This window comes from Sinocyclocheilus anshuiensis, unplaced genomic scaffold, assembly GCF_001515605.1.
Source record: "Sinocyclocheilus anshuiensis isolate Anshui unplaced genomic scaffold, SAMN03320099.WGS_v1.1 scaffold85, whole genome shotgun sequence".
NCBI classification, from domain to species: Eukaryota; Metazoa; Chordata; class Actinopteri; order Cypriniformes; family Cyprinidae; genus Sinocyclocheilus; species Sinocyclocheilus anshuiensis.
The window spans coordinates 1,684,945-1,695,495 of record NW_015536800.1 but is presented as its reverse complement, the minus strand read 5'-3'; the positions used below and the strand labels follow the sequence as shown (position 1 = coordinate 1,695,495).

General features: G+C 36.3%; 2 protein-coding genes across 7 annotated transcripts in view; one reads left to right on the top strand and one right to left on the bottom strand.

The window, feature by feature from the left end:
• The window catches only part of LOC107656111 (circadian locomoter output cycles protein kaput-like), an 18,328-nt gene extending 10,794 nt beyond the window's left edge, over positions 1 to 7,534 (top strand). For 4 of the 6 annotated variants that reach the window (XM_016443834.1, XM_016443824.1, XM_016443816.1 and 1 more), the window contains exons 13-20: positions 1,341 to 1,491; positions 1,588 to 1,682; positions 1,809 to 1,907; positions 3,502 to 3,648; positions 3,736 to 3,954; positions 4,728 to 4,837; positions 4,951 to 5,200; positions 6,438 to 7,534. In XM_016443834.1, coding sequence (XP_016299320.1) covers positions 1,341 to 1,491; positions 1,588 to 1,682; positions 1,809 to 1,907; positions 3,502 to 3,648; positions 3,736 to 3,954; positions 4,728 to 4,837; positions 4,951 to 5,200; positions 6,438 to 6,623 — 1,257 coding nt within the window. In that variant the 3' untranslated portion in view covers positions 6,624 to 7,534. The remainder of the gene's footprint in view (positions 1 to 1,340; positions 1,492 to 1,587; positions 1,683 to 1,808; positions 1,908 to 3,501; positions 3,649 to 3,735; positions 3,955 to 4,727; positions 4,838 to 4,950; positions 5,201 to 6,437) is intronic. The other 2 variants (XM_016443847.1, XM_016443855.1) reach the window with 2 other exon arrangements.
• A 2,605-nt stretch (positions 7,535 to 10,139) lies between these two features.
• Positions 10,140 to 10,551, bottom strand: part of LOC107656054 (mast/stem cell growth factor receptor kita-like) — a 13,499-nt gene continuing 13,087 nt past the window's right edge. Inside the window, exon 21 of the mRNA XM_016443725.1 lies at positions 10,140 to 10,551. This exon is cut by the window's right edge and continues 908 nt beyond it. The gene's annotated coding sequence lies outside the window, so the exon portion shown is untranslated.

Here is a 10,551-nt window from a genome sequence, read left to right as displayed (position 1 = left end):
AATACGCTTCATATATTTCTCTGTTCACGCTCCACTTTATCTGCCAGTGAATTCAATGATCTTATCAGATCTCCAGCCGCCATGTTTCAAACGATCCAAACGTAACACGCTTCCGCCAATCCCCGCCTTGAAGCAATGATTGACGGAGGGTGGGCGTGGTCAGCTCGGAATGCATTTTCAAATTTAATTTTGCTACACATATCCCACGGCGTCAAATGCAAAATGCAATCCTAAGTGTTCTAACTGTTAGTCTAAATGCATTTAGGACAAATAGCATTTAATTTTGCTACCGCTACCATTTCTGCTTGAACATGTTACACATATCAAATCAATTTGTGTTATACATTTTTATTTTCATTTCGCAACTTATAAAGCGTTCAAATTTGCATGCAATTTACATATTAAGACTACTGTTGGAAATGGCAAATGTAAATTATATAATTTAATTTTCATTTTACTTTTGCACCAAACTTTGCACGTGCCATTTTGCATATTGCATTGCCATTTTGCATATTGCATTTTAAATTGAATTTCGCTACCTATATGCTTCCATAGTGTACAGCTGAACGAGCAACCTTTTAAACTATAGCCTACTTCACTGCACCGTTTTGGCAGCGTAACCCCAGGTATGTGTCACGTCACCACATTCTCAGGTTTTGAAGAATAAAGAAGGGAAAAGTTAATCTTCCGAAATGAAGCAGCAATATCTTCTCAGGTAAAAGTTATTAGAACCGTGTCTAGGGGCAAGCTGGCCATCACTCTACTCTGAATCGGAGTCTCTGACCTTATCAGCCCGTTTTGTATCCTATTATTTGATTCACTCTTGTCGCTTATGTTATGACAGAACAGCTAACCAATCACGATGATCTTGTCTTCGGAAAAGATGCTTTTATTTGCTTACGTCAGAAACAGCGAATCTCTTTAAAAACTGGCTGTTGTTCTCACTACATTATGTTTCGTAAAAGTTTTACCCGCCAACTGGCGACTGACACTGTTACATATACTCGCCAACGCTGATTTTTACTCTCATTTGGCGCTTGGCGAGTGTTCATTTTAGGCCCTGTATATATATATGGGCAGCGCGCCGACATACAGTGCTGTTGTGCTATGGGCGTCCCGAGTTCGAATCCCAACTCAAGGACCTTTCCTGATCCCGCCCCCTATCTCTCTCCCACTTCGTTTCCTGTCAGTTGTGAGCTGTCCTGTCATAATAAAGGCAAAAATGCCAAAAATAAATAGTTAAAAAACAATTGCTCTCTGTATATCAGTCATTGCAAAACAAAAAACATTGATCGACAGTTACACTACAGATATTTCTTAACTTTCCTCTCTCTTTCCAGCAGTCTCAGATTTCTGGCTCTGAATCTCAGTTAAACACCTCCAGATTGAAGGAGGTTCTGGAGTGCTTCAGTAACAGTCGCACACCTTCCACCTCCTCAAGGAGCTCCCGCAAGTCCTCGCACACCGCTGTCTCCGACAACACCTGTACTTGTAAGCATGAAAAATTTAGCCAAAAGTGTGCTCTTCTGATGCGTTTTCCTGGTTTTGTGCCTGTTTAAAACTCTTGTATCTGTATGATTTCCTTAGCAACTCCCTCTAAGCTACAGATGGATGTGAGCACTCCACCCCGGCCCGCCACTGTTGATATGACACACCAACGTCGTTCCTCTATCAGCACCCAGGTGAGACTTGTGTATTCATCAATGTCAATACTTGGCTTTAATTATCTTACAAAGCATTCCTAACATATGCTTGTGCCTCGTAGCAGCTGAGTAATGACTGTGGTCTTATCGGCATTATTTTGATAGTCCATGAGTTCTCAAAACACCAATCAGACTGGATCTCTGGTCCAAATCAACCAACAGCAACAACCTCAACCACAGCAGCAGGTTCAACCTAATGCCCTGGTAAGAATTTTGTTTTGTTTTAGGTGTTTTCTATGGAAGCCCATTTCCGCTACCGAATAAAAAAAAATCTCACAATTCTTGACTTTTTTCTCGCAATTGTGAGTTTACATCTTGGAATTCTGACTTTTTTTTTCTCAGAATTGTGAGATATAAACTTGCAATTGTGAGTTATATAAAGTCAAAATTGTGAGCTATAAACTCGCAATTCTGATAAATAAAGTGAGAATTGCTAGATATAAACTCGCAATTCTGACTGAATTCTCAATTCTGAGAATTGCTTCTAAACTTCTGAGAAGTTTTTATCTCGCAATTCTGACTTTATAACTCGCAATTGCATGTTTCAGGGTTCCCACGCTTCTTGAAAGTACTTGAATTTCAGACATATGGATTCAAGGCCTGGAAAGTACTTGAAAACAAACAGGTCCTTGAAAGTGCTTGAATTAAATTTGAAATAAATTTTGTTTATGGCGCTATTTAAAAATTGTCCTATATGTTCTGTCAAAGACAGAACAAGCGGCACTAATGATTGGGGGTGGAGATGGGGGAGCGCGAAAAAAAAAAACCTGTTGACGCGCAGCCTAGAGTCCTGAGCAGGACAGTTTTCTTAAGCCTGCTCCCCCTGAATTTCTGAGCATTACCGCCCACTCCCGCAACGTGTGTCACGCTCCCGCAAACATTCTTTTTTGTCTTATTGTATATATTTCATCAACGAAAATAGTTCCAGATATAGTAACAGCTGAGCCGCTGCGCATCTCTGGACTAAAAATTAACTCCCAAAACTTACTGCAACATGGAGCTAAGGAGAAAATGTAGAACTTGAAAAATTGGAAAAACCGCTTAGTGAAAAGCGTTTACAGTTTAAAAGCAAATAGAAAGTCCTATTTTTTTAATTGCTTTTCTTAATTTTTTTTTTGCAGATTTGTACATGTACAAGGTTTAAAATGTTCATTAAATATTTTTTTAAAACATTGACATTTTGAGCAACTGCATTCCTCTAGGTCAAAGATGAAAAAATGGGATTTACAATAAAAAGTAATTTACAAAATTGACTTCAATGGATTTCATTAAATTCCTTTGAACACGACTGCTCAAAATGGTCTAAATTTATGAAACCTACACATTCAAAACATTATTACTCTGAAATTTTTTATGTAAATGTTGTGTAAGTGGTGAAATGTTAAGTAATGTAAGGTCTTTCATGACACTACATATGCTGGGGTGTGAATTTGATAGGTGCTTGATATAAAATAAATGGTGCTTTAAAAAGTCCTTGAATCTGGTGTTCATGAAAGAGTGGGAACCCTGATGTTTATATCATGCAATTCTGAGAAAAAAACAAGTCAGAATTGTGAGATAACGTTTTTTTTATTCAGTGGCGGAAATGGGCTTCCATAGTTTTCATTTAGTTCGTTTTTTTTTTTAGGGTTTGTTTTTTGTTTATTTGTGTATGTTTTTTTTTTTTTTTATTATTATTATTTTTGGTATGGTGTTTTGGTTTGCCAGATAGATCAGATAAGCCATCATTTAAATGACTGACTTTTGATTTTTCTCCATGACACCATGATGTTTATTCTTCTGTGCTTTCTGAATGTAGTTCTCTGCGCAGTTGAATGCAATGCAGCACCTGAAGGAGCAATTGGAGCAAAGGACACGCATGATCGAAGCTAACATTCAGAAACAGCAGGAGGAACTGAGACAGATTCATGAGCAGCTCCAGAGGGTGCAGGGACAGGGCACTCAGGTACACGCATGTAACTGTGAATATCGGTATTGACAACTTTGCTGTTATTAAGAAACAAAAGCATGTGATTGAAATGGTGTCTTTCAGATGATACTGCAGCAGTCGGGTGGTGGACTGAGTGTACAGTTGCCGCAAGTTGGAGGAGCACAGACTAACATTTTAGGGGTTGGAGCACAGACTGGGGTCGTAGCTATACAGGGCCAAAATGTGACAAGTACAGCACAGAGTGGGACTGTTCCACAGCAACAAGCACTTCCACAGCAACAGGCTTCTCGTTCCCTGCAGCAGGGCTCTTCTGTTACACAGGTGACTTTCATCATTTTTGCTCCGACAACCAGTAAATATTTGCTCTGACAACCACTTGATTAGTCTTTATTAAATAATGCAATGCCTGATGAAATCTGAACTTTCAGATCAGGTCCTTTTAAAATATGTATTATATATGTACACTACCATTCAAAAGTTTTTAAGGTTGTAAATGTTTATGAAAAAAGTCTCTTAGGCTGCATTTGTTAAATAAAAATACAGTAAAAACAGTAATATCATGAAATATCATATAAATATTTTAGTTTATTCCTGTGATGGTAAAGCTGAGTTTTCAGCATCATTACTCCAATCTTCAGTGTCACATGATCCTTCAGAAATCATTCTTATATACTGATTTGGTGCTCAAGAAACTTATCTCATTACAGTTTAAAGTGGTTGTGGTGCTTAATATTTTTGTGGATTCTTTGATGAATAGAAAGTTCAAAAGAACATTTATTTGAAAAAAAAAATTATCTTTTGAATTTTTTTTTTAAATATTTACTGTCACTTTTATATTTTATAATTACATATTACTCATGATTTTTTAAAAACAGCTCTGTTGCAATTAGACATAAGAAAGAGTTTGATTGACATTTGTTAACACTACAGAATTGACTGTAATTACCAGTACCTTTAGCCGTGTATTGCCTAGAAGTAGCTTTTAAAGTAGCCCATTAACAGTGACAATCTCCTGTTCTCCACTTCATATGGTGACACCATCTAAATGGATGACCTCATTTTTGTCTCTTTCTCTCTCTCATTCTCTTTCTCAGCATGGTCCTGTGTATAATACCATGATGATCAGCCAGCCTGCCAATGCCAATGTTGTGCAGATACCCAGCAGTCTGGCACCAAAAATAAATCAGGGAAATGCAATCAACAGGTGCATGTCTTTTTCCTCATTCTCTTTCCCAGGACACCTTCTACAGATATTATCAGTATTATTTAATTAATCATGTAATTATTTCTTTCTTTGTCTTGCTTTGTCACTCTCAGATTTCCTGCCGGGCAGCAGTTGGTCACTAAGATTGTGACCGCTCCAATGGCGTGTGGTGCTGTCATGGTACCCACAACAATGTTTATGGGTCAGGTTGTGACAGCTTATAGCCCGTTTGCACAGCAACAAGGTCAGACACAGACCATAGCACTGCAGCCTCAGTCAACAGTGCCTGCAGAACAGCAGGCTCAAACTACCACATTACAAACAAGTCAACAGCAGGGGGCGACGCAGCAACCATTTTTACAGGTAACAAAGCATGCACATAGTTTCATTTTGAGTCTACTCAGAACTATGATTCAGTGATTGGTATGCATCACCACATGACATTCTACGTAGTCTTCATACTAGTCTAGTTTACAAGCCTTAATGAAGTTGACCAAGAAGTTCTACTGGGTTAAACTGCCAGCTGGTAATCCATCTAAACCAGTCTCAGTCTTTTTGATTCTAAAGGCCCCCTTTGTCAATATTCAAAGACCCTATCTAACCTCTGGTACTTCTGTTGCAAGTACCATTTTTAAGTATTAAAAAGGAATAATCTCAAAAATATAATGTTATATAAATTATATAAACAAATAATTAAATGTTGTACTTGTTTGTTTTTATTTTAACATGTTATGTAATAATGATTGTTATATAATATGATGTATATGAGATTAATCTAACTGAATTATATGTATATGTATGCGTCTGTATATATATATATATATATATATTAGTTATATTAGTTAGTTAAAATGTATACATTTTATATATATATAAAATTTTGTTATATTAACTATCATTATGTAGCAATCATTAACAAAAAATATATTGATCAAGTGACCGTAAAGATATTAATTATGTTACATTCTATTTCAAATAAATGCTGTTCTTTTGAACTTTCTATTCATCAAAGAATACTGGGGGGGGGGACTTTTCAACATTGATAATGAAAAACATTATTAATAATTGAGCACCCGTATTAATTGATGATAATTGAGCACCAAATCAACATATTAGAATGATTTCTAAAAGATCATGTGACACTGAAAACTGGAGCAATGGCTGCTGAAAATTCAGCTTTTCCATCACAAGAATAAATTAAGTTTTAAAAAATATTAAAATAGAAAATGTAATTTAAAATGTGAATATTTCACAATATTACCATTACCCTTGATGAGCATAAGAGGCTTCTTTACATTTAATAATAATATTGATACTTATTCCAATAATAATAATCGTGTATGGTGTATATGCCTGTTTTTATTCATTTAATTATTTCTTTTTTTAACTTAGCTCTAAATTATGAAGAAACAAACAAATAACTTTAACACTTACGGGGGCCCCCTATTTGAGAACCACTGATCCTAACACATTAATGTCCATTTAGATACCCATGTAAAACTTCCATTAATTAATTTATTTTCAGAAGAAAATATCAGTCAACTTTAATTTTAAATAAAGTTTTTGACTTGTATCTAATTTTCTGCTATGTATTTGTCAGAGTACACGCTGCCTTCATGGCAACCAGTCCACACAACTGATCCTGCAGGCTTTCCCTATTCAGCAGCAAGGTACATTTCCTCCATCACAACAACAACCGCAGCAGCAACTGAAACCACAGACTCAAAAACAACAGAAAGGAACCCTTTCTCGTCAGACTGACAATACTAGTGCCCAGTCTCAGTAACATGGATGAAAACAACAGCCAATCAGATGGAGGAGCCAGCTAACTTAGTCTCCTCTAGGAGTTTATTGGTGCTGTATTTAATTTGAAAGCTCTACAATAAAACCGCTCTTCCTGGAAGCACATTAGAAGATTTTAAGACAAGGAACTCCCTCAACATGGCAGCTGCGTGGAACACAACACCACCAGATGGATGCGATGTCAACCATGTGGAGTGTTTCACCGAACCAACAGGTGGTTGCCAAACTCATTATTTATTTCAACATGGTCTTTGCCAAACAGAAACCCTGTTCTCAGTCTTTCACTGTAAACAGCCCAAAGAACTGAGTCTGTACAGTCTCGTGTACCATACCAAGTAAATACACAACCATAAAGGAACAAAGCAAGATACTGAATATTTTATATGCTGCATGAGAAGTGTAAACTTTCATTTGTAATTCCAGTTTTATGATTTCCATTTTTAAGTATTATTTTAATTTTAACATTTTTATATTATGCATATAGTGATGCTTTCTACTTTTAACCCTTCCCTCACAATGGTCTCTTCACGTATAGTTAGTTTTTTGTTTGTTTGTTTTTTGGAAATTATTATACCCCATTGTCTCTGACATACAAAAAATGTCCAGTTTACATTTAGTTCTAACTATCACACACATTTAATGCAGAAGAATCAAAGTTGATGGTTTTAAGTGCCAAAACTTAGCTGCTTTGTTTAAAAAAAAAAAAAATCTACTTCTGTTTTTTTGTTGAACGTTGATTTGCTTTTTAGCTGAGTCATAGTAGTCCACTAAAAAGTTTTTGTGCACCTTTCCCCCTTACTTGTAGCACTTATTGTGTTCATACACACTAAAATAGTCCAGCCTTCTAGTAATTGTGACCTAATGGTCTTTTAAAGGGTTAGTTCACCCAAAAATTAGCCTGAGTTTTACTCACCCTCGAGGGATCCTAGGTGTATCTGTCTTTCTTCTTTCAGACGAGTCCAATCGGAGTTATATTAAAAATTGTCCTGGCTATTCCAAGCGTTATCATTGCAGTGGGTGGGTGTTTCTGTTGAACAGTCCACAAGACGTCAAATAAAGCGCGCGCATCCATAATAAAAGGCGCATGAATAAAGGCCTCCTGTAGCGAATCCATGCATTTTTGTAAGAAAAATGGCCATATTTCAAATGTAATAAACACTTTTCTCTCACTTCCGTTATCTGTCATACGCGGAAGGCAGAACGCCTTTGGCGGATGATGTAGGAAGTATGCGCAGCACACGCCTCTGAGATATGCTAGTCTCGCGAGTTTGTTTACAGGAGCAAAGGAAGCAAAGTTTCCTTACTTTAGCAAAGGAAAACCAGTCTCCTCTTGGCTTATATCGAAATCCTCCAACATTTTTCTTTACAAATCCTTGGTTTGTACTAATTCGTGAACGCCGTTTTGTTTTGTTCTCTCCGCTTTCGTCACTAATCACGCAATGCCGACGTCCTACATCATCCGCCGGAACGGCTTCCGCATACCACAGTGAGATGAAGTGAGAGAGAAGTGTTTATTATGTTTGAAATATGGATATTTTTCTTACAAAAACGCTACAGGAGGCCTTTATTCACCCCCAGAAGCCGTGTGAGGCACATTTTATTATGGATGCGCGTGCTTTATTTGACGACTTTTGGACTGTTCAACAGAAACACCCACTGACTGCAATGATAGAGCTTGGAATAGCCAGGACAATTTTTAATATAACTCCGATTGGATTCGTCTGAAAGAAGAAAGTCATATACACCTAGGATGCCTCGAGGGTGAGTAAAACACAGACTAATTTTCATTTTTGGGTGAACTAACCCTTTAAGTTACTTTATGTATGCATGAACAGTATGTGTATTTCTCAGATGAGAATGACACGCCACGAATAAGCTTTGAAATCCTCATTCATAATTGCTTTGTTCTCCCTCGTGGTTTTGGGAGCTATGCAAGAAGCCACATCCAGGGCACAGCGTTTCTATACTGAGGACAGTCCAGAGTACTGTGGACCTTTTAGATCCCATTTTCAGGAAAATAATGATTATATTGTCCTCTTCCTATTTTGTTCCAAAGTTGTAATACAAACCGAAGTTGGGTTATCGTGCAGCTGTAGAGTCTTAAAGTTAAAGTGATCTTCTTTTTAACTGTTTGTGTGTGAATGTATGTGTGTGCGAGAGAGAGAGAATTTAAAGTGCAGGATATTATATCAATAACAGTTTGTGACAATTCCAGTATCGCTGTTTTGGTTGCTACTGTGTGTATTAACCCCAGCGATGACCAATCAGTTCTTGCGTTGCAGTAACTCAGCATTCTAGATGTTTCCCCGTTGGCTTGTTGGCTATATACCTCAGAAATGGTTTTATATACGAAGTATTCAAAGCAATTTTATTTTCATATGGCAAAAGACTTCTGTGTTAACAGAATTGCTGTGTATAGACCGGTAGCACTGTTAAAGGTATATGGAAACTGAATAGATTTTGACGTTGATGACTTTTGGAATTCCAAAAGTGGAGATGCCCCTTAAAGTAGATGCCCAACTTCCCTTATCTGTCCGATTTTTTTTCCATAGTGTTGTGTTGTGCGTTTTATAAGATTTTATTGTGCACTAAAACCCTCAGTTGTGTTAGCTGTTACTGTTGGAACCAATGTTTCTTATAGTGTGTACAATCAAAAATGACGTAAAACTTACGCCCCCAAAAAAAGCTACTGACAGGTTGAAGAGAGAACTGATATGGACTTTGGATGTCCCTGAACATTTCAACCTTCTGTATCCATTTTTTTTTTTTTTGTATGCAACCAAAAGATTGTGCACTTTTGAATATGATGGTTATTTGGTTCCAGCCCCAGAAATTTGATTAGTGTTTGGCCTGATGAATATCAGCGAGTTGAGTGAATAATGATAAAATATTGAATCATCAAAGAAGTAAAATAAATCATCAAACAAGTTAAATAAGTCCTAAGGTGTTTAACCCTAAAACATGTTCATTTTGTTCATGAATTGCTGTGCACTTCAGTACAAAACCATGTTACCACAAATAATTGCCCGCAGATAATATTACCTTCAGTAATTTTAATTTTGTAGGAACTGTCCTTTGTCAGTTTACCAAAAACCATTCACAATATTCAATCTTGAAATAAAGCAAATAATGTTATTCACGTTCTCTACTAAATTGTCTGCTTCAAGATTTGCTTTTTATTTTGTTTTATTTTATTTTTAAGGTGGCATATATTCCTAATTACAGTACTAAATGGAACTGCCAAAATAATGACTTTAGCAAACATTTCTGAACACTTCCATTTGTATATTATTCGCCAGACCAACAGATAACTCACGCCATTGGTTGAGCTAGTTCAGCTGGTCAAATACTGTATTTTAACAAAATATATGCATAACTTTTAAGGAACTGCACAAATTATTTTTGTAATTTAGAAAATACACAATTTATACAATACATCCTTTACAACTTTTCATTTATTTTCATTTATTCTGTATAAAAACAGGAACATTTACTACTGGCCTTTTTTTCTGACATACTCTAAAAGTTTAAAAAATAGCTGACACTTCAGATATTTACAGAGTCAAATCTCATAGCAGTTATTTGTCACAGTCAACATTCAAAAACATTTCATTCTTTTTGAGACCAACATTCCATCCTTCATACGTGGTTTAGTCAGCTGGATTCATTTTGGAATAACTTTGCATAAACGTTGGATATCTACTGGAATAATTAGCTTGTTAATTCACAACAAGCAGATGTCTGATATGTTTATCATCTTTTAAGCATGCTTCAAGAATGGAAACTTGCGTCTCACTCCAGTTAATGTAGCCAAGTTAGCCACTTTTGAAGAATGGAACCTAGTCAGTTATTACAAGAAATCCAAATATGATTATCTCAGTTTTACACAGCAACAAACAACTTTTTATTTA